We start from the raw sequence: 23,587 nt of genomic DNA on the forward strand, positions 1-23,587 counted from the left end.
CTATTTAATATTTCCACAATCGCATACAAACAGATTTCCGTACCTTTTTTATAAATAACAATGTAAATTATAACAATAATAACACTATATTATGCATGTATATTTAAATACATATGTGCATTTCCATTTCGATATCTATAATCCAGATCTTTGTCCCTGGATAGCAGCTAATCCAAAACAATGTCAGCCAAGAGACGAGTATTAATAGCTTGGTTGCACAGACAGCATAGCTGGCATTCAGACGCACACACACACACACACACACACACTATCTCATCCATCACTTCACTGTCTTAAACCAAAAGAGTCTGTCAGAAGAACGATTATCTCTATCAAACAAAAAGAGCACTTAAAATAAAGTGGTGCATTGGCTCTGTATTACAGTGCAAGAGTTACTTTCTCCTTACAATCAACTTCCTTTACTGCAGGAATTATGGGATACATTTATCATAAAGCATTGACTTTCCATTTGTGCATAATACAAAATGTTGTTTCTTCCTTTCTGAATACCAATAAACAATACGCATAATAAGTGAGTCTGAATACAAATACAGTGTATTTGATTTATTCTTAAACAATGAGTTATAACTTTAGCCTGGCCTCCTGACTAAAAATAGTCTGGTCACCCATAACCCGACACCACCATTGTCCCTTGACATCAGCGAGCGCTCAATGGAACGCACAGTTAAAGATGCACACGAATTACTTATTTTCTAATGTTAATCACTATTTTTTCACGCTTTCATATTCGTATATCACTAATCTTTAAGTAGGCCTACCTCTAAAGAATGCAGAATGATGGATGAATGTGAAAACCTATATGTTATTTGTTTAGCATTATTTGATCCCAACATAATTCCCATATTTTTGTCATTTCATATTTTTAATGACTTTAGTTCTAAAATGTGTAAACTTGTAAAGGCCTTATAACTGATCAATGTTGTGTGTATAATTGTAATTAGTCACATGATTTATATAGTTAAATATGTGATGTACAATAGTGGGGAAGCTTAGAAAGTAAAAGTAAAAAAACAAATAATATAATGATAACAATAAAATGAAAAAAAAAATAAGCTTTGCTTTATGAATAAATAAAGATCTAGAAAAATAAACCATCTAAGATGGCTGTGTGTTTGGGAATGTTGAATACCAAAGCACTGGTGATCTTGCCGCATCAAGAGTGGTTCCCCAAAGCCTTGTTATACGTGTCCGGCGAGTTAATGATAGAACAGTGCCTCACATTAGGAAAAAGCCTGTAAAGTGATCATTGTGGCGACTGACGAGCCATAAAGGGAACGGTGCAGCTGGGGATGCTAGTAATGTAACACACACACACACCTGTGCCTGTCACAAACACAGCGGCTTTGTCTTATTATAGCTGGACCTCAGCTCTGCCAATCTGCGTCCATTCTTTCTGTCTTTGTCATTTCATATCTTCCAGCTCTTCCTTCCACAATGGGATGATCTAGTGACAGAAAAGAAGGATAAAAACAGTAGATGGAAATGAAAAGTAGAAATATATTGGTGTTGTTGACACCATTCAGTTTTAAACTGAATTTTAGGCCCTGAAATCCAACGTAACATCACTGACCGTCGCCTCATTCGTCACCAAACAGGACTCATGACTGTATTAGGTGAGCTATAATGAGCGAGTGGGTGGGGTTTAATGGAAAAGGGGCGGGGCATGATGCCCACAGATATAAATGCCCTCCCACTATCCCTGGCTGAGTTTGGTCTTTCCCCACTTTACTCCCTCTCTCTCCCTCTCTCTCTCTCTTCCTATCTCCACGTTCCTCACTTGACCGGCTCCTGTTCCTAAACCAGTAGCCCTCATCTACTGCACAGCCACTTTCTTTTTCTCGTACCGTGAGCCCTACTCAGCGACACCAAGATGGAGGCCATCAAGAAGAAGATGCTGATGCTCAAGCTGGATAAGGAGAACGCCCTGGACCAGGCCGAGCAGGCGGAGACCGACAGGAAAGGAGCAGAGGACAGAAGCAAACAGGTTAGGGGGAAGAGGAAAGGTCAAAGTTGTGGTAACTAAAACTGATCTTGAAATGGTTTAAGTTCGAGAGCTTTTCATTAAGGTTCAAATGATCAGAGAGAGTTTTTTTTAATTACATAAAATATAATTCTGATTTGTTTAGCATTTTTTCATCCTTTCCATTTGTTACTTTATAGTTTTAAGGACATTTCTAATTCTAAAATGTGTAAAATCGTAATTATAAAGTGTGTCCTTTGGACTGTGTATAAATAAATTACATTTAGTTGCATTTTATTAGTGTATTTAAATGTGTGACGTATAACGGGAAAAGAAGAATTTAAAAATAATATGAATAAAATTAGCAACGCAAACAGGTGAGGTGGAAAGGTCAAAGGTTGTGATTACCAAAAATGCCCGAACGGTGTGAGTTTGAGAGGTTTTGAGTGCAGATTTTTAGAAAGAGTTTTGTTTTTTTTATTGGGGGAGGCTAAATATTGAATAATTTAAATGGACAGTTTGTCCAAAAATGAAAATTTTGTCATCATTTACTCACCCTCAAATTGTTCCAAACTTGTGAGTTTCTTTCTTCTGTTGAACACAAAGGAAGATATTTTGAAGAATGTTGGTCACTAAAGAGTTGAATTGACTTCCATAGGATATACTATATCAGTCAATGGCTACCATCAACTGTCCGGTTACCAACATTCTTCAAAATATCTTCCTTTGTGTTCAACAGAAGAAAGACACACATACAGGTTTGGAACAACTTGAGGATGAGTAAATGATGACAGGATTTTCATTTCTGGGTGAACTGCCCGTTTAAGAATTGGTCACTGAAAATTGGTTTAACATGCCATTTCAATTTAAAGAGGTTAATAGTGCTTATGACCTGTTGAAAGAAACACTGTTGACACTTAAAGCATCAAAAACCCACTTCTCCATTTATTCAACTTTTTCATTCTGGACCAAACATAAGCCAACTCATCTGAGCATGAGACAAAGATTAGCGAAATCCACAATATTACAACATTTAAAAGTGTTAAGAATATAATGCACCTGGCCAGTGACAACTGTCTAAATATCCCTCTTGGAAAAAGAGCGTCCACCGCCAAGGCTTGATTTGTGAAGTCTGAGATCCTGATCCCAACACTAAACAGCAGTCGCAAGACTGTGATCTGCCACTGGAAGAATGCAGGGCGGATAAACAGAGTCTTAACAAGAGATGGAGAAGGGAGCTGTAGATAGGGCTGAGGATGTGTGAAAGGTTTGGGTTGCCTGCGAGGGTAATTGTATTGACATTAGGACAAGGAATGGCTTTGGTGAGCGGGATAGCTTAGCTTATCACCAAGAGAAGGTGGGCAAAAAGACTTGACCAGCTTGAAGTAGAAGTGATTGGGGCACGAGTGCTTGTGTGAAGATGTATTATGATGGATGACACTCATATTCCTTTGTTTCTTTCTCCCAGCATGAGGATGAGCTGATTCAGATGCAGAAGAAACTGAAGGGAACTGAAGATGAGCTGGATAAATACTCGGAGGCCCTGAAGGACGCCCAGGAGAAACTGGAGATATCTGAGAAGAAGGCTGCGGATGTGAGTGATTGACGATCGCAAAGCACACAAACACAAATGCAACTCTTAAAACTTTATCCCGGGATTCTTGTTGGCCCGCCCCTCCATTCCACTCATTCTCTCCATTCACTCCTCCACAGCTGACACTATCACTACCCCTCAACCATCCAGACTCCAACATCTCCCCTTAAATGTACTGTACAAATACACTAGCTTTATATTGACATTACACATAATGCGTATCTTTAACTATAAATGTCATATGAACAACCAGTCAGTAATTACACTGATTGAAGTCCAAATAATAACTGGCTGTTGAAAGTCCCTGTCCCAAATGGCACGCCAAACCCTCTTCCTCTTGAGTCTACACTTTCATGACGTAACACCACTTTGACTCTCGGGCAGAGATCTACTGTGGAGCTTGCTTCAGTGTGGGCTCTGCAGAAGTGTGTATCAAGGCCGCAAAGTAGGCATTCACGAACACCCTTCTGAAAGCTAAAATGATGAATGGGACACCCTACGGTCTCATGGACTTAACAGACACGCACACATGGTCCTCATCCGCAGGACCTCAAGTGCACAGGAAGTGTGCCATTTGGGACAGGGCCTCATTTGTTCAGAGTTGGAACACTGGTTAAGTTGCATGTTGATGACTCACTTAAAAGAACCGGCTTTTGAGAGTCATTCATTCAGAATCGAACCACACTGGTCTCGTTGTATATTGTTAAATCACTAACAAGAACTAAAAAAAACATTCGATCACAATCGGACTACAGAGGTCAAGATGCATGTTGTTAATTTACTTAAAAGAATCGGTTCATTAGAATCGTTTGTTCGGGAATCGAATTACACTGGTCGCGCTTCACCAAAAATAACTGTTTCATAAGAATCATCTGTTCAAGAATCAGACTAGGCCCAACTCTTCACAACAAGAACCTGCTAATGAGAGTCATTCATTTGGGAATTGGACGCCACACGTGCCACCGTTTCTGTTTTCAGTTTCGATGTTGTTGCGTCACTATATATTAGCTTTGGAATCTCTGTTAGAATATTTTAAATTTGGTATTCTGTCTTCATCGACAGGCAAATGCACTTTTAAGAACTGTTAACCTTAGTCATTGAGCTTTATATATATAGAGAGAGAGAGAAAGAGAGATTTTTTTCACAAATTTCAAATACAACCAGTTCATTCTAAATCGTTCTTGATTCCCAACCCATCCATAACTCGCAATAGGTGACAAACAGTGTGGGTGATACTCATATATTCGTATACTCATGCCTGAAGGCCTCGGCGAGAAAATGACTACCTTGAGACTGCAAATTTAGCACCAGGACTGTAAATCAGTGTTTGTGAGAAGAACACAATGAACATAAGAAAGAACATTTCAGGCATGAACAGATTTTCAGTAGAGAAAAGGCTTTATTTAAAGCTTTATTAGTCACTTTTGAAATGTTTTTGAAAAAAGAATCCTTTCCATTTTTCAGTGAGGAATTTAAAAAGGGCTAATATTTGCTAATGCTTTCATAAAATCTCAGACTCATATACACCTCAATAACTAAATGAGAACTTTCAAATGAGAAAAGGCAAATAGTTGTTAATCGCCATTGTGTAACTTGACTCCCTCTTTGACAGCTAAACTAAGGCTGTGCCGTCACGGTCAACCCTGTTACAGCAAGTATGTCTATTATTGCCTGTCGTTGTCCCTTTGTTCTGGGCTCCGGATATAGCAGACACACCTGTTGTCATAAAGTTTAGCCTTCATGTTCCCCTGACTGAATACCACAGGCTTTGAATGTTGCGTGTGTGTGTATTTGTGTGAAGGAGAGACTGTTCTTTTTTAACTAGAGTGAAAGAATAAGAACATAGCACATGGGGGAAACCATCTTAAATCAGCCTAAAGGTTAAATCAGCTGGTTTCAAGTCCCCTGGTTAAAAAAACAACAGCTTTTAATGTTGTGTATATGCCTAAGTGGTGTTTTTAAGACAAACCATGTGCAAATTCATAGGTCAGCACCATTGCTGAGTATTTTCTCCTTAAAACTGCAGTAAACTAAAGTCAGTCTCAAAAACGCAGATTGAAATCGTGCAGTGTTGGGGGTCCTTCAGGAGAGGTTTGGGAAACTAGTGGATCTCTGAGCTGGCGTGAGTGAGTGGGCGCGGCTAATTTGCATATTCATAGAACCGCGTATAGCCTACTAAATGAGTGAGTGAGTGAGTGTGGGTTGTGACATTATAGCTGTCGCTTTGGAATCTATTTTCATCTCAACCTTGAGTCAAAACTGTACCACCAAGCTATCACTTACGTTGCTACCCCACACAGTGGGGAAAAAAGAGTTTAGCAGTAACCCGGCTGGAGTTTACTGACTCAATTAGTCACTCATGTTCATGCAGTGCGAGCTTGACAGACAGGCCGACCAGACAGTGATCCGGATTGAATGTGGGGGTGGATCCTTTAAATAGAGCTCTGAGCAACCTGACTGAGCAGTGTTCAGAGCAGATATGGTGAAGAGGTTGAGGATGGGTGTTACCGTTGTACAAAACTGAGAACTGAAATAGTGCATTGCAAAATGTAGAACTGAAAAAGAAGGTTGTCCATTTCTGAGGCTTTCCAAATGCTAAATTAAGTATGTCAGCTGCTGCAGGTGGGTGAGTGGGTCTTACCACTTGATGTAAGTGAGCATGTGTTTATGCGAGTGTGTCTTGGAGGTCAGAATGTCAAGCCATGCATCTTGTCACCTATAACCTATACTGTCAACAGGCCATTAGAGGCATAAGCTTACCATCAGACCAGACAAACAGACACATAGATAACCTCTGCTCTCAGCAAGAGTAAAAATGCTCAGTCCGGTCACTTTTAAAATTTCAAGTCATCCAAAGAATTCTAAAAATCTATCACGGTTTCACACAAAAATATTAAAGTATTATGTTTTTTCAAATATTACCATTCATGCAGAGTTTAATAGGCCTATAGCTGTTTGTGAATGTAAAAGGTCTGCAAAGTGCACATCAAATAAAGTTATTTTCTCCTAAAAGAAAGAATCGATTCTGAACTGCCGGAACGAAACGTCAGCTATTCCAGTCTCACTTCCTGTTACACTGTTAACAATGTAACAAATCTTCATAATGCCAGGCTATGGTCTTCATTGGCTGCCTGCGAACAACGTCCTGCCCTCAAACGCTAGTTGTAGCTGAGGCCTGGAAGAGTTTGGTTTGTGTTGTCGACATGTCTGCACTGTAAAATCCACTTTGATACCCTGGGTTTCCCCATACTGCCTTTGCGCACCGCGATTTTATTCACGCTGAAAGGCAGTCTGGATACCATGGACCAGATTTTCGCCTCATCTAGGGAACCAATCACAGAACGGGGAGGGAGCAGCAAGACGATTACGACATCTATGCGACACAACTAAGCAGTTTGTTTATATCCATATATACCTTCGACCCTCACGTTTATCTTGCACAAACGGCAATAGTCGCTGAACGTCATTGTTTACACAAAAATATCTTACCCATCGTCTTCTTCCTTGTCTAATTTCTGTCGCTCTACATACGTCATCTGGTGTAATGGAAACGATTGGCTATGAGCTACGTACAGGCGCATTTGATAGACATTCTTAGCACCCAATAAACGGCGCCGGGCATTCGTAAACCACGCCTCAAATACGAGAAAATGCACATTTGGTTCCCAGACCCAAGTCTCAACGAGAATTGGGTCTGGCGTTAGCCAGGCTACCACTTTGATACACTTAAAAAGAAAGAGGACTCGCGCCGGAATTGATACGGAAAAACCGACGCCATCGTTACTGTTCGTATCACTGTATATTAACCGCTGAGGAAGCCTTATGGAGCTGAAATTCAGGTATGCTAATTAGACATTTAGTTTCTGGCACACATTTTAGGCTGTAGACCAATCACAACAGGCTGGGTCATCTGACCAATTAGAGCAGAGTAGACTCTCAGAAAGGAGGGGTTTACAGAGACCGAATCTTCAAACAAACCGTTTTCAGGCTCTTCGACAAAGTAGGTAATGTATATTATGAGAGAATTCAATGTTTTTTTTTTACCTTGGATGCATGTGAACCTCTTGGAGACCTACAAAACAAAATGAGTAGCCTATAAAATAGTATAATAGGGGCAGCACAACTGTTTTCAATATTGATCATAATAAGAAATGTTTCTTGAGCTGCAAATCAGAATGATTTCTGAAGGATCAAGTGACACTGAAGACTGGAGTAATAATGAAGCTGACGTGCGTGTGTGTGTGTGTGTGTGTGTGTGTGTGTGTGTGTGTGTGTGTGTGTGTGTGTGTGTGTGTGTGTGTGTGTGTGTGTGTGTGTGTGTGTGTGTGTGTGTGTGTGTGTGTGTGTGTGTGTGTTTATAGCTAAGTAAATGTTATGATTGAGTGGGGCTCTGCCACAACTGATGTTGTGACAATGAAGTCTATCTAGATCATCTGGCGCCATCGTCTGGTGAGATGGTGGCAACATTTAATAAAAGGGCCTGTCCCAAGTTATGTATGGAGTTTGGAACATGTTCCACACTGGTGAAGGGAGGCAGGAAGGGTGAGACAGGAAATGTCTACAGCAGAATTATTCAGGATCAGTCACCTTTCTTTACCTCAAACATTGTTTTGAGGTTAAACCGTTTAAGGTCCACCAATATTAAAAGTCTTTGTGGTAGTATTACAAAATCAGCAAATAAAAAACATACCCATAGGCATACTTAGGTGTTAGGACATAGTTACGGATGCCAGATAGATTGCACACTCTACACCACAAAAAAAAGAGAACAGAACGCATTACTTGTTCGGGTTTGCCCAGGCCTGTGAATTCAGTTTATTCACTGGATTCTTTTTTATGACCTCATGGAATCCTGTGGGTTCATTCTATAATGGAATCTCTTGAAAGTCTTAAATCCAAATCACAATGTTTATTTTAACTGAAAGATACAATTACAGATTAATAAAAAAAAAAAAACATCTTAATTACATTAGGTATTCCGTGAAGAATGTTATGTAAAAAAAAAAAATATTCTTATTAGCTTAACTATAGCCTATGTATAGTTTTGTTTTGTCATTATTCAGACTCCACTAAGAAACTGAATCAGAGTTTGTTCACACAAGAGCGCCGGCACTTACTGCAAAAAAAGCCATCAATGGAATTACATGACAAGTCAATTATTTACCACACCTTGTTCTCAATTACAGCCTATAGCCTGGTTCTGAAGTGATAAGACCAAAATAAATCCTTTTAATTGTCAAAAAGCACCAAAATGTAATAATGAATAAATAATTTCATAACAATTACTGTAAAAAAATATATGAATAAGTTATGACAACATGTTTTTACATTGCTTTAACTCACTCAAATAAGTTAAGCAATTTTCAACAACAAAAAAAAAAAAATAGGCCAATAAGTTATACAAGATTTAACTCATTTTAAAGTCAGTTTAATTTTATTTTAAGTTGAAATTACTTAAACATCCAAGTTGATTGTACTTAAAAAAAAATTAAGGCAGCAACTTTTTTTAGTGTAATTAATTAACTGTTTGTGTTGAGATTCATTTTATTTTGATTAACATTTACGTTTAATTATTTTAATATAAAAGGATGATCGGGAATGTTTTCCAGGGCAACATACAAAGGGGGACCCACTATAATCATATTTACTCCATAGACATACATACTATCTATGATTTACTCTGCGTCCAAGTGTGTCCAAGACTCGCCCCTGCTCAATTCTTGTCTTTTGACTCTCGAAATGTCTAACATTCTATTGATCACAATAGCCTAATAGTATCCCATTGATCTACAAGCACATTCCTGGATTAAGGAGTGGCCTGGCTGGAATGCCAATGATTTATTTGCCCAACGACGTCATATACCTGGCAGGACACGTGTAAAACAAGGGGTGGCTCTTCCGTAAGAATTACACAGGTCGTGCAAAAAACTGCTGACCGGAGATCAACCGTGAACCCGTTCCGCTGGGACTTGACTCTGCGCCGCAGCTGATTCAGGATCAGTTACGCCTCATTCTCAGCCCTTAAACCGTTGGGGACAGGGTGGGGTAATCCGGAAGTGGGCCGAAAAAAGGAAGAGTTTAGGCAACTGAACAAATTGGGTGAAGAGAAAGCAAGGGGAGGGAAAGAAAGACTTCATGACATTAAAACTCATTCATTAATTCGAATGAGAAACCGACCGTCTGCTTGAACATCAAAACGCTTGCTCGAGCTAAATTCAGCATTAAAAGTCTTCTGGCTGGAGATAATATCTCTTTGCTGTTATTTTTTACAAACACTAGTGTTTGTATTTAACAAGAGGTTAAAGAAAGCACCGCTGCGATTAAAAAGACAAGCGCGTGAACCATCTGATCCTCGCGTTACTTCCACTCGCTCGCTCAGTCTGCGTTTGACTTGTTGGCGGGGCGTTGGTGCCTTGGACTTTTTTCTTCTTCCTCCTCTTCTTCGCGCTCTGTCCACTACTACGCTGCTCGGTTGGAATCTGATTTATTCGACCACACTACACCTAAAGTAATACATTAAAATGGCCGGATCCAACAGCATCGATGCAGTTAAGAGAAAAATCAAAGTTTTACAACAGCAGGCAGATGAGGCTGAAGAAAGAGCCGAGATTTTGCAGAGACAGGTCGAAGAAGAGAAGCGTGCCAGGGAGCAGGTAAGTGTATCACTAGCGATGTTTTTTTATCACGTTAAAGTGTCGCATTTATCCGTACAATCGTTATGTTGTATCACATTGCGTTTGTGCCGAGCTCGTGAGCTTTTATTATTCACACCCAGATTCAACGCCCTATACGAAGAATGTATTTGTATCTCTTTCGATCTTATTTCGATATCTAATTAACATCGAGTATGCTCTTAGAGTGGCATGTGATAACGACATGTTCATTCTAAACCATAAAGTCCAAGAAAATATGGGCCGGTTAGATGGTTATTGCAAAACCTACAAGCTAATGCGGCATTGACTCCTCTTCATTGATGATTTTCATTTGTGCTTATAGATTTATCGTCCATATCAATGCAAAACTTAGAGCGAGATATATTGGCTTAAATAAATACAAAAATCGTGTGATGACATCTCACTTTGTGTGTGCTTAGCTGTGCTAACCTCAGATGGGGTTTAGCTCATCCTCTTAGTCTCACATTGTTGGGTCTTTTTGCGGGTGAGGCCTAAAGGAAGTAACAAAATAGTTTCGCTGAATCACTCATACTGGCTTATTTTCTAAAAAACAGAAGCATCCATTCGTGTAATTCTATGTTCAAATAGTGCTTTTCACGTCATTGGTGCGTTATCATTCGAGCACATTAACATCTGGGTCATCAGGTGCTCATCTCGGCACTTTGAGTTGTTCAAGCATGTCACTTGGGCATTTAGCAGCCTATTCGAACCTTTGGCGACTTTTAATTAAATTAGACACGTCTTGGATATAATTTTTTTGCTTCAAGTCGCTTATCGCTCAACCATGCCTTTCGTCTCTTTGGCATTGCGTGAGATGAACTCACCCCGCTGACTTTAGATTCCTCAGTCCTTATTAGGAGCGAAACTCCAGTATTTGTTAGCGGTGTCGTCATATCCGGAAGCCGTGCACGAGCACTGTTTCTCAGCTGACGAGGCGCGGCCGCGCGGAAGTTAACCTGCTTTTGCGTTCCGGGCCCAATGACTAAAGCTTCTCAGTCATCTTTGATGTTACTGTATAAGCAATGTTAATCTTTAATATTTTTTCAAAAAAAATGTTGCTGATGTGCCCTCAAGTTACACGTCATGAATGAAAGGCATGAATGATGGCTCCTATACAAAAAAATTCCTCAGGAATTCTGATACCATACTAGTAGTCATTTCAGATATTTCTGCAAGAATGGAACTGATAACCTTGTAATTCTTGCTTTCATCTTAAAAGCATTCTGAAATATCGACTGTTTGAATGTTTAGCTAGGCTACATATTGTCTAGATATGAATGGGGCCCCAAAGGGCCCCCGTACATTTTCAAGAGCCCATTTCCATGATATTTGTAGTTGTTACATTGTTGCTAAGGCGTGGCTAGGAAGCTGCATCGATCTTGTGAAAAATTAGTAAGTCTCTACAGTATTTTGATACATAAATTACCTTTTCCTTTTTGTCTGTGCATTGGGTGAACATCTGAAAGCCAATTAGTTCACAAAGTTATAGCACACTTCTCATCATCAGTAAGCTACATGATTTGAGGCATCATTCATGTCCGTAGCTCAAACAGTGCAACAAGTTTCACGATTAAATTGTCTGGGAGAAGGATTTGAAAAATCCCTAACCTTAGTCAGAGGCAGAGCAATATTAATAGTGCCGCCTTGCTAAAACAATTTTAGTCATGTCACGTGTACACTCACTCCACATTATTATTGCCCTTTGCAAACATAGTGGTTCCACTCTGCTCAAGCAGAAGCTCCCAAATGATGAGGGTTTTCCACTGTCTCACTGGTTCCATTTTCCAATTTGCTCTCCATGTTTGTCGGCTTGATCCTTCTAGGTTATCCAAGTGTATTCCCACCCTTCTGTTCCTTCTCCCGTCACTTCACGCTCCCTGTGTGGCCCCTGAAGTTCAGTGGAATAGTCTATATGCTCTAATCTCAAGTTGTTTTTGTCATGTTTGCCTTGTAGGCTGAGGCAGAGGTGGCCTCTCTGAACCGGCGTATCCAACTGGTTGAGGAAGAGTTGGATCGTGCTCAGGAGAGACTGGCCACAGCCCTGCAGAAGCTGGAGGAAGCTGAGAAGGCCGCAGATGAGAGCGAGAGGTACGAGCTTTAACATGCGTACGCTTTCAGAGTTATGATATTTCTACATTCATCCCACCCTAACTTGCCCTACTTTCCTTTTAATTTGCTCTCTCTATGGAATAGAGGGATGAAGGTGATTGAGAACAGGGCTCTGAAGGATGAGGAGAAGATGGAGCTCCAGGAGATCCAGCTTAAGGAGGCCAAGCACATTGCTGAGGAGGCCGACCGCAAATACGAGGAGGTAATGTAATGGTGTTATTTGAGGATTATTTGTATACTATTATAGTATTTATTAATATTTTGAATAGTTTTTTTAGTAATTATAGCACTTTTCTTAATTATATTGCCACGGCAACATTTTGTTTATTACTTTTTCACCTAAAATTATTTACATTTATTCCTACTTTAAGTTTTATTTTTATTTATTGATGACAAGTTGGAATTAATAGTGCATAAATGTTTTACATGTACCAATTGTTCTTGTAAAATTCCATAACCAGGAAGTATTGATGTGTGTTACAGGTGGCACGTAAGCTGGTGATCGTTGAGGGAGAGCTGGAGCGTACGGAGGAGAGAGCAGAGCTTGCTGAGAGGTTAATCTCGATTTTAAAATCAAAATATACATGCACATAAGACATAATCCTTGAACACATTTACAGTACAGACCACACATACTGTCAGCTTTAGCTCATACTCCTTGGTGTCCATTTAGTCCCATTAAAACTCAAATCCATTGTTCACTCAGTGTGAGAAAATGCCTAATTTTGCATGACAATAGGAATGCTCTACCATAACCATAATCCTCCTGTGTGTGTGCGTGTGTGATAGAGAGATAGAAAGATAGAGAGTGTGAGTGCGTGTATGAGTGTTTTCATTGGCTTGAATCCATCTTAAATTCATATGTCCCCTCCCTTCTCATTTGTGTTTGGGCATGTGTGACCTTTGACCTGACATACCTTCCCCTCCCCACTCAAACTAACAGCCATGTCAAGCAGATGGAGGAGGAGCTGAGAGCTCTTGACCAGGCACTGAAGACTCTGCACGCCTCAGATGAGAAGGTATATATCCTGGTTGCAAAAGTCTGTTTACGTGTCGGACGCTATGTGTCCGTTTGTTGGAGACGTGGGTGTACAGACAATTGGAGATTATTTCCCTCTACCTGGATCTGGAATTTGTATACTTGAGTGAAAGTGTGCAAGATAAGTCACCAACGAAAAAAAACAACAACAAGAAAGACTCCTCCTTCCAGCACTGGTCGTTATTTAATCTGTTTTACCTAGTTTATCTTTCCACCCTGTCCCTTCATCTTTCCACCTTCCTTCCGCTCATCTAACCATCCACTTCCAGGTATCATTCTTTTGTAAACCGCATGAGTCGTATTTACTCAAGTGGCATGATCTGCATGCTCACGTAACACGCTTCAGTCGCTGTGCATTTGTCTCATCTACCTAAATCCAAAGCGTACATGTTCATGTTCCACAACAAACAGCTTAGAACAGCTCATGGCAACTTTCAGTTTTAGAATCACGCTAGTTTTGCTTCCGTGGCACTTAAAATCTGCTCACACCAACCACACAGTAGTGCTCATAGTGTAATCTGAGGGTTTACTAGATATTCATTATGTGCGATTGGCAGTATGTTATAAAAACCTAGCACTTTTGGCACAGATGACAACACAAACTACATTTAAGGGGATGGAGCATGCATAAATGAAAATTGTTGTCATGTACTCATGTTTGAAACTTGTGATTTTGTTTCTTCTGATCTGAAAAACAGATTTTCCTGTTTTTCATACAATGACAGTGATAGCGATTGAGGGCCTTCAAGCTCCAAAAATGACCACAAAAGCGGCAATACAATGTGTGCTATATTATTTGAAGCTTCTGAAGCCATATGAATGAGGAACAGCATTTAAATCGTAATTTGCTGAGAGTCGTTAAAGGGATAGTTCTCCCAAAAATGAAAATTGTCATGTACTCACCCTCAAGTTGTTCTTAACATGTATGAGTTTCAAAAATATATTTTGAAGAATTTTGGTAACCAGGCAGTTGATGTACCTCATTGATTTTTACAGTGAGAAAAAAATATTATGGAAGTCAATGGTGCCGCATGACTGTTTGGTTACTGATATTCTTCAACTGATATTGTGTTCAGCAGAAGAAACTCATACAGGTTTGGAACAACTTGAGGGGGAGTAAATGATAAAAGAATTTTCATTTTTGTGAGAACAATCCCTTTTAATTTGTCATCCCCACACAAATATATTTACAGCACATACATTTCTGTTGAAATGTTTGGGGTTCGTCAGATTAAAAAAATTTTTTTTGAAAAGCCTCATTCACCAAATATGCATTTATTTGATAAAAAAATGTATTGGTCATTTTTGGAGCTCCTCAATCCCCTTCATTGTGTGGTCATGTGCAAGCAGGGCTGCAAAGTATACGATTTGTTTGTGTTTTCAGAAGAAAGTCCTACATAAATACACATTAAAATGACATGAGGCAGTGTAAATGATGACAATTTTTATTTTTGAGTGAACTGTCCATAGCCAAACAATTATTTAAGGCCTCTCTTACTGTTCATGTGTCATCACTCTGCCACTTCTGCTGGCTTGTCTTCATGTCTTCCCTTTGCCCTGTGCCCCTTTCTTTTCTGCTTCCTCCAAAATCAAAACGGCTGCTCTGTATATAGCAAATGCGCTGAGCTGGAGGAGGAGCTGAAAAATGTCACCAACAATCTTAAGAGTTTGGAGGCCCAGGCTGAGAAGGTAGGGTGTGTTGTGTTTTATTCTGCACGATCTCTGACTGGTTGCAGTGTTCATCGCTTTTTTTTTAACTCTCAAAGGAACTCGTATTCAATCCCCACAAATGTGCCTTACAAATTGCCTTCCAGGCAATTAAATTTAGGCGCTCTAACTTCCAAATCAGTGATCTATCCACTCATGTGTGCATAATATGAGCTTCCTCATTTCCAAGTGGCCTTTTCCCTGATGTATGGCTGTACATCACCCATCAAAAGGCCACATATGTCGGTCCTGATTACAGTGGTAGACCATTACATCAAGAGAAAGCTGTAATTGACCACAGGGGCGAAGTAAAGACCCCCTCACATTTTCCATATCCATCTTAACCTGATGGGATGTTATTTAGCATGCCTGAAGGTCTGTTGCATAATGAAATGAAGTGCCATTTTAGTGCCTTACAGAATCAAGCGCAACCGGTCTCGAATGCCTTTAGACTAATTAAGCAGAAGTGACGCTAATAAATGCTGTTGCATGAGATCAAATTATGACAGAGAAGTGCCCGTTTGTTTGCATGTGATTTGACTGCATGCTGTGTGTTATGTAAGGGATAATGTACATCCAGCCTGTTCTCTCAGAATAAACCCCGACAGGGAAAACCGGTCTTGCATCAGCCTGAATGGGGTTTATTCTGAGATGACAAACGTCTGGATGTACGTTTTCCCGCTTATTACACGGCTGCTTGCCACAAGTAAATAATTAGATGCTAAATATTGATCTGAGTTGAAATATTTCATTAGGTCTTTAAACGCAAAGCTTCTGTGGAGAGAGCAGTTTATAGCGCGTCAAGTTCAAACTAGACGGACATTTAAGGGATACGGTGCAGTCACACCACTTATTACACAGCATTTCGCTACATAATTATGGGGATCGCAGATATTGATTTGAAATGAAGCGGTTTTAAAATCGTACCTGTTAGTTATCTTCTAATCCAACCGTGTACAAAACAATAATCGCAAAATAGCAGCAGCTGCATTTATATGAAACGAGAGAGCGACGCCACGATACTGGATGACATAATTAAATAACTGTACACAAACGATTAATGATTAGACTGAGTTTTAATGTTTTATTAGCTCACCAAAAGAAAAACGTCCACGTGTATATATATAAATTTATCTAGATCAGTTATGAGGTGGTCTTTTTTTTCTAATTTTGCTTTAATGGCAGATTTCAAAGTAAATATTTAGCACTTTTATATACGTTATAATCCCTAGATTCACTTGTAGTGATCTGTACAAAAATGGTATGAAAAAATATGTATAATATCTGCCATTTTATATTATAATTATATTGTTTATGTTATACATCTTTGTGAATCTCTCCTTGAGATCTGAAGAATGGTGGTTTTCCCCTTTCTATCATACCTGGTGTTTTGTTGATGTTGCAGCTGCATTCCTGCACACATGTCCTGATCTGTTTAAAACTTTGGCAGAACACAGCGGCAAAATCAGCCATCGTGTCACAAGCCTTGCACAACAGCAGCAGGCCAGGGCTCAGCCGGCCTGCATAGAAACTTCAAGGAAAAGGGGCGGTCAAAGCATAGACTACTACACTACTTTACACCTTAAGATCTGTTGTAGAAACATGTCTGTGTTAAAGTGTAAAAATATTGGTTGTCTCTGTTTGAAGTGTGCCAAACTCAAAATACTTAACTCATAGGGTGTGTGTGCATGCAGAGTTGTAAGATTCTCACAAGACCCCACCCCAACTCATATTTCTTCTTTTTCCCTACAGTATTCCCAGAAGGAAGATAAGTATGAGGAAGAAATCAAGATCCTCACTGATAAGCTGAAGGAGGTGAGAACTTCTCATGGAAGTTTCATGGGCAATTTAATGTTATCTTGAGGTTACAGGTTATATTTAAATGTTTGTGCCTTGTGTCTTCTAAAGACTATCCAGAAGTTGAAACCTTCAGGAGAAAGGGCTTGCTAATCATTTTATAGGACGCTTTGAATAAAAGCATCTGTTAAATGTAAATTCAATTGCAAGGATCTTAGTTGCATATTATTTTTCTGTATGCATCTGTATGCATTTCTTTTTACTTAAATGTAGTTTGTTGTTTTAGAGGGAAATTTGAACATGACTAAACAAGAATTACTTCTCAAAACAAGTGTAGTCCTGCCACAAACTCATGCCATTGGTTATGTTGCACCAATAGCATGTCACAACAATAACTTTATTCTATAGATAATCATGATTTTTGTAAGTTACCTAGTAGTTTGATCATGCATGAATGTCTTAAATGCGTTTTTGTCATTTCTAGTAGATTTAAAAAAACAAAATCTGTATAGTTTCAGTTTTAGCTTGTTATTTTAGTACTTTAAACGGAAATGAGATATTTCAAGTAATGAAAATATATATATTTTTTAATGGTTTTAGTTAAATATAATTCCCCTGTTCTCTGCTAGGCTGAGACCCGTGCTGAGTTTGCCGAAAGGTCTGTGGCCAAACTGGAGAAGACCATTGATGATTTGGAAGGTATGATTCCGTCGTTCTCTTTACCACCCATTCCTTCCATTGGCTATAATATGATCCTGTTTTTTTTTTATACTGTTAATAGTCTTTTCTTAGCATAATCTCACTGTCTTTTTCCTTTCCTCCGTTACATTCATAATCTTTTATTTACTGTTTTTTCCCATTTCCTTTATCTTTCCTTCATACTCTCCCTCTACCGACCTTTTCCTTCCTCTCTGCTCTGTCTTTCTCTTTGTGCGTGAACAGATGAGCTTTACGCTCAGAAACTCAAGTATAAGGCCATTAGTGAGGAGCTGGATCATGCTCTCAACGACATGACCTCTATGTAAATATTGGCCCTTGCATGTGTGTGAGACTGCTACTTATGGTTTGCTTTTTGTAGGACGATTGAGTTTTGCTGCAATGGCAGATTTGAGTCTCGTGACCGAGCTGGTTACCTAACCTTGAGCTTCATAACCTCTGATCGTATACTTTTACCATACGGTATAAAGCTCAGCCGCAAGGAGTTAATCGTTGACTGGAGCGGTTATTTCACAGATTCTTTTGAACTGCTGCTTTATACGAGTTTGTGTGAATGGCGTCTTGATCTCTATAGTGTGATTCTAACCCATACACGTTTGTCAAGTAACTAATATGCTAACTATAAAATAGTTTCATATTTACCTACAGATAAGGGGACATTCTGCACTTTTTGTAGTTTATTTCTTGCTGAAGTCCACTTGAACTGCAAAAAGATATGTTTTAGTTTATTACTTTTTTTTTTGTCTCCATTAAACAGGCCAGCTTTGCTGTGCCTTTAAGAGATTTTATGTAAATAGCCTGTTTTGAACATCCTTAATAGTTAAATAAGTCTGACTCTTCAATGTTTCTGGATACTGAATAGTGCTGCTATGCATGTTAATGTACTAATAGTTGGACTTCGTAACTCGTTTTATAGCTTACTTTCTATAGGCTAAATGGTTTTGTTTGGATTGTGGAATGACGTCTTGAATGTAGACTAACCAGAATAACCATATTTTCCATGATATGGCCCCTTAAAGCAGGGTTCACCAAACTCGGTCCTGGTGGGCCGCTGTCCTGCAGAGTTTAGCTCCAACCCCAATTATACACACCTGAACCAGCTAATCAAGGTCTCACTAGCCATACTAGAAACTTTCAGGAAGGTGTGTTGGACCTGGTTGGAGCTAAACTCTGCAGGACAGCGGCCCTCCAGGACCGAGTTTGGTGACCCCTGCCTTAAAGGCTCTCATTTACATAAGGATTTTATCCTGAAATTGGTATTTTGAGCTAGTTTGTTTTAGAGCTGTGGCTTTTATTGATGTAAGTTTTAACATTTGTTCTCAACTGCTTGCTTGGTAAATTTGCGACTTTCCTCATTCTGAAATGTAGAAATATTCTCACGAGGTATTTACCATTGGTGTCTGTTTACAGATAAAGAGTTTCTGGACTGTTCTGTGGCTGACTGTGACTTCAAGAAATGCTTCTTCATCTTGTCTGACTGTCAATATTTCTTGGATATTTCTTTTCTGATCTTTTGTGTACACTTCCCTTTTCATGTATTTTTCCATGTGCTTGTTTCTGTAGTCTCCATTTCTCCCTTCAAGCCCTGTTCTGTTTCTGCTTTCTCTGAATTTCTGTTGTTTGGATATTCATTATCTGCCCCAACATCTTCCTCTTATCTGCATCTGACTATTCAGAGATGTGTGTTCTTTTGTCCCTGGTTTTGCTCTCTTTTGCTGTATTTTTCATGCCTTGTGTACATGTTTATTGAATGGAGGAAAAAAGATCTGCTCTCTTTTGAATGTCTGCTTGTATCTTATTGCAATGTGCTGGTGTTAGGCAATCAAGCATTTGCCTATTTTAGATTGTGCATTAATATATTATGGTTGAAAGATAAAAGCTGGGATAAATTCTCTTTCACTGATTTATTAGTCATGAGTTTTCGCTATGAGTTAAGATTATCTCTGGTGCATAAGCCTATAGACTTGGAGGTCTGAAAAGAAGGAAACAAATATGAAAAAAATCCCGCCAAAATTTTGGGGGTTTTTTACCATAAGTTTATGTACAATTTGCCATATCCAAGCTAACTGGAGGAAAGAGTTTACATTTATTTTCACTTTTCAAATACGGTTTCCTTGCATTAAGACCTAATAAGAATTTACAAACTGGCTCTTCTTTTGGCTAGAAACATTGATTCTTGCTACCCATTCAAATCGGTTTTGCTTTTCCAAAAAGGAAACTTCCCATTTCAAAATGGAAGCTGGTTGCCAAGATGGTTGAACATCTGTGAGCACTTTTGAGAAGTTATTTAAACCATTTAAGCAAAAGTAATGCGATTTTGTTATAGAAGGATGAATAAATGTTTAAGGGAAATTTTAGCTATTTGCTGAAAACGATCAGAGCCCTTCTTGAAAGTTACTTCTGAAAAACAAGTACTTGTATTTCTGAAGTTCTAATGAATGGCCTCATGCAATTGAGCAAAATGAAGAGACTTTCATTCAGCTGCAAGTTCTCTGAAAATTGGTTTATCAGTGCTATGGTAAGAGCAAAGCATTGACATGCCAGTGTTGCGCAATTTTAATACTGGGTGAGTGTGATTGACAGTGTCACCATAAATTTGAGCTGTTTCACAATTAGGATTTATTAAAGGTGCTGTATGTAATTGTTCACTGTACAGAAACGTAAAAATACCATATGTTTGCAGAGATTTAGGAGACATGCTAATTTCAAAGACTCGTTTCTCCGAAAAACAATGCAACAGACAGTTATTTTACTTAGCTTTTTCGGCCAACTGGAACTTACACGAAACGCATTTCAGTGTATTGCAGCCATGGAAGCCAGAAATCAAACTGGGTCAGATCACAGATTCTACCAGACCTAAAAAGCCTCTGCAATAAAAACATTGCAAATGTATACATTAGCTGATCAACTTGCAGTGTAAGCCTTATCTCTTTCCATTGTTAATCGCGCTCCTTCCTGTTGCATGTTCTCAATCTGGCAACCAGTGAGCATTGAGTCTCTCTCCAATATTTACAATTTGGACTGCAGTTCCATTTCCACTGCTTGCTGTCAATATTACATACTGCACCTTTAAACCTGAAATGGTATGAAATGGCTATATTTAAACCAAATATAGTACTGATGAGAAAGGATTAGTAGTGGTTGCTTAAAGTCGGTATGAAATGGGTTCCCCCTATACATAAGTCACTAAATGAAAAGAATGTTATTGATCTTTTTGAGTGAACAATCAATCTGAATAAAATAAAATAAACTTTATATATATATTGACGTTGTAAGTCAAACTGTCATAACTTGGTCTTCTGGATGGTGGACTTCTCCAATTACTTAGTCCACTTAAACCCCGCCCCTTTCTTACAATCAACAGCAAGCTTTAATTCAGATCTGCCACCATCCAAACAACAATCGATGAATTGAACCAAGTCCCAACCCTACTTTTTTCTTCTATGCATTCTAAACTGGGATGCACTTTACAATTTGGAAGAAAAGATCTGTCTCTACTTCCGTTTCATTGCAACTAACTTTGTATCAGAATTTAAGTACTACTAGAGCTGCCCCAGACTAGATTTTTCTAGTCGACTAGTAGTCATTCATTTAAGCCATTAGCATTATATACAATATAGCCTATTCCGAGCTCAAGGGCTTGCATAAAGCTTGCTGCAAAAGTAATGATTATACATGTATTGGAAAAAAATAGCATGGAGACATTTTAATTATTTATTATTATTTAATTATTATTTATTGTTTTCTGTCACCGTGTCGGCTGGAAAGATGCCTCGCCATCTCCACAGTATAGAGAGAATAGAAATAGAGAGAAATGGACCTTTCATACGGATTACATAAGCAGAGAGTTTCAGAAAATATTTTCGTATATATTATACATTTCAAGCTTTCTATAGATTTATTTCCCACGTCTGAGGCAAGTAGCCTATATGCTGAGTTTCGGTTCATTTTTTCAGAAAAAGCGCATTCTGTTTGTTCTTTATTTTACAAAGCACTTTTTTTTTTTTTTTTTTTTTTTTTGCTAGGGTTAGGATTACACAAATAAAAGTAGACCGTTTGAAATGATGTATTACTCTAAGCTGTATGACCAAAAATGACGGTATACCATTTTCAGTAGTTTCTGCTGTTGTCAGGAAAAAATGTGAGGAATCGCGCCTGCGCCTCCATGAAGCGCGCTATACTTAAGCTTCCACACTCCGCTCAAACACTTGGATATTTATTTTACCTAGATCCATATTAATCTAGGTTAACGTTAAAGCGAGCCGGCATTGAAAGTTTCTACTTGCATTTCAAATGATAAGCCATATTTTACTAACGTTTAGTCGACTAGCCCTAATTACTACACAATCTCAAAAAGCTCTATAGTTGAAAATAAGGTTTTTAATCTGATGCCATTGGTGAACAGTTTTATAGATGTTTAGAAAACCATCTATACTGGTACTTCATGAAGGAGGTCTTCACTTTAAACCTGATCTGTAGAACGTATAATATAACATGTAGAATTGAACAAATCATGTACAATGTTGCATTACAATTTGACTTTGCAGTTTGTTTCACTTGCTTTCCTTCTGGGGATTTTTTTTTTCATTGCAGAGAAACTGAGAAATGCTAAAGAGGAGAACGTCAAGATCCATGCCACTTTGGACCAGACCCTGAGCGAGCTCAATAGTTTCTAAGGAAGACCTGGAGCCAAAAAAAAAGCCTCCTCTTCCCTTCCTGACACCCTCATCTCATTTTTTTTTTGTCTCTGCACATCTGATTCTGCTGTTTTTCTGATCCCCTGTTCTCTCGTTCTACTGGAAGACGGGCTCACCAAGCCAACCAGCAAAAATGCTGTGCCTCTCAATAGTTCAAAAGTACTTTAATCTTTCTGGAGCACTTAATAGGCTTCACTGCTCATCTCAGAAAATCCTAAGTGATTTCAGGAACAAACTACTATGGTATTCTTAAAGTGTCAAATGTTATATGCTAGCCCTGGGGTAGCGTTTCTTTTTTGGTTTTGGTCCATGATCAGAGCTTTACGATTGTCGGAAGTGTTTTCACATCAGCCAAAACCCTAAATTTTTCTTTAATTTTACTGGAGGGTGATTTACTTAACATTTTGTGCCATAAAAGCCATCTTGGCAGTCTCATGCTTGGCTTTAGATCACTCTACAGTCATTTTGTCCTGTTGAATCTGTGACGCAGGATGTTTTTGCTGGTCTTGTTGGTGCCTGATCCACTGCTCTCCTCTTACCACTTCTCTCTTCGCATCCTGCACTAGTTTCTGCTGCCTGTTTGTCAGCGTCACAGGTTTTGGGACCAAAACCACACCGTGTGGTCTGTAACAGAATGCACAACCATGTCTTGAGGGCCATTGTTTTGGTTTTGTTTGGTTTTTGTTTTAGTAATATATGTATTAATTGTTTGGGTTTAATCCCCCTGCATATTAACACAAAAGTATGGCAAACCACTATGTGAAATGCTGCACTGTTATGGGCTTATGGTGGGCATCTTTTGAGCAGAGGAACTCACGGTTCCTTCGTTCACTCTGGTGGCCTGGTTTGGCATTTTTACTTTTTTTTTTTTTTTTTTTTTTTTTTGCTTTAAAGAGCCATATTCTACCCAGGGAAGAAAGGTTGATGATTTTTTTTTTTTTTTTTTTACTGTGGTTTCAAAGCAGTGGCACTGCCAGATTCTAAAGGTCCAAAAGCCGTGCAGATCTAAATATGTATTATGAACACAGTAAATGGGAGTGAAAAGTAACACTTAATAGTTTAAAGATTAAAAAAGGGTGAACACATAGTTCTAACTGGAAAGAGCCCACAATGATGTGTAATCACTTTGTTACTGTCTGTATCTTGTGTAATGATACCTAAATTCTTTTTTAAATAAAGACCATGATTTTTACTGTCACTGAACCACTGTCTCTGGATTCTGGAGTCTCTTCTGATGAATGCTATTTAATTGAGGAATTATCTGTAGTGTGC

General features: G+C 38.8%; 1 protein-coding gene across 8 annotated transcripts; it reads left to right on the forward strand.

The window, feature by feature from the left end:
• The first annotated feature begins 1,726 nt into the window (after positions 1–1,726).
• tpm3 (tropomyosin 3) lies at positions 1,727–23,518 on the forward strand. Of its 8 annotated transcripts, none has more exons than XM_079590535.1 (10): positions 1,727–2,005; positions 3,450–3,575; positions 12,204–12,337; positions 12,443–12,560; positions 12,842–12,912; positions 13,302–13,377; positions 16,857–16,919; positions 17,531–17,600; positions 17,844–17,922; positions 19,029–19,383. In XM_079590535.1, the coding sequence occupies exons 1-10, from the start codon at positions 1,892–1,894 to the stop codon at positions 19,030–19,032; spliced, it is 855 nt and encodes a 284-aa protein (XP_079446661.1). In that variant the 5' UTR covers positions 1,727–1,891; the 3' UTR covers positions 19,033–19,383. The 8 variants fall into 8 exon arrangements, with proteins under 8 accessions (XP_079446661.1, XP_079446659.1, XP_079446662.1 ...); XM_079590533.1 differs by lacking the exon at positions 13,302–13,377 and adding an exon at positions 15,011–15,086; XM_079590536.1 differs by lacking the exons at positions 17,844–17,922; positions 19,029–19,383 and adding an exon at positions 22,212–23,518.
• The last annotated feature ends 69 nt before the right edge of the window (positions 23,519–23,587 follow it).

This window comes from Phoxinus phoxinus, assembly GCF_949152265.1.
Source record: "Phoxinus phoxinus genome assembly, chromosome: 19".
In the NCBI taxonomy this organism is placed as follows: domain Eukaryota; kingdom Metazoa; phylum Chordata; class Actinopteri; order Cypriniformes; family Leuciscidae; genus Phoxinus; species Phoxinus phoxinus.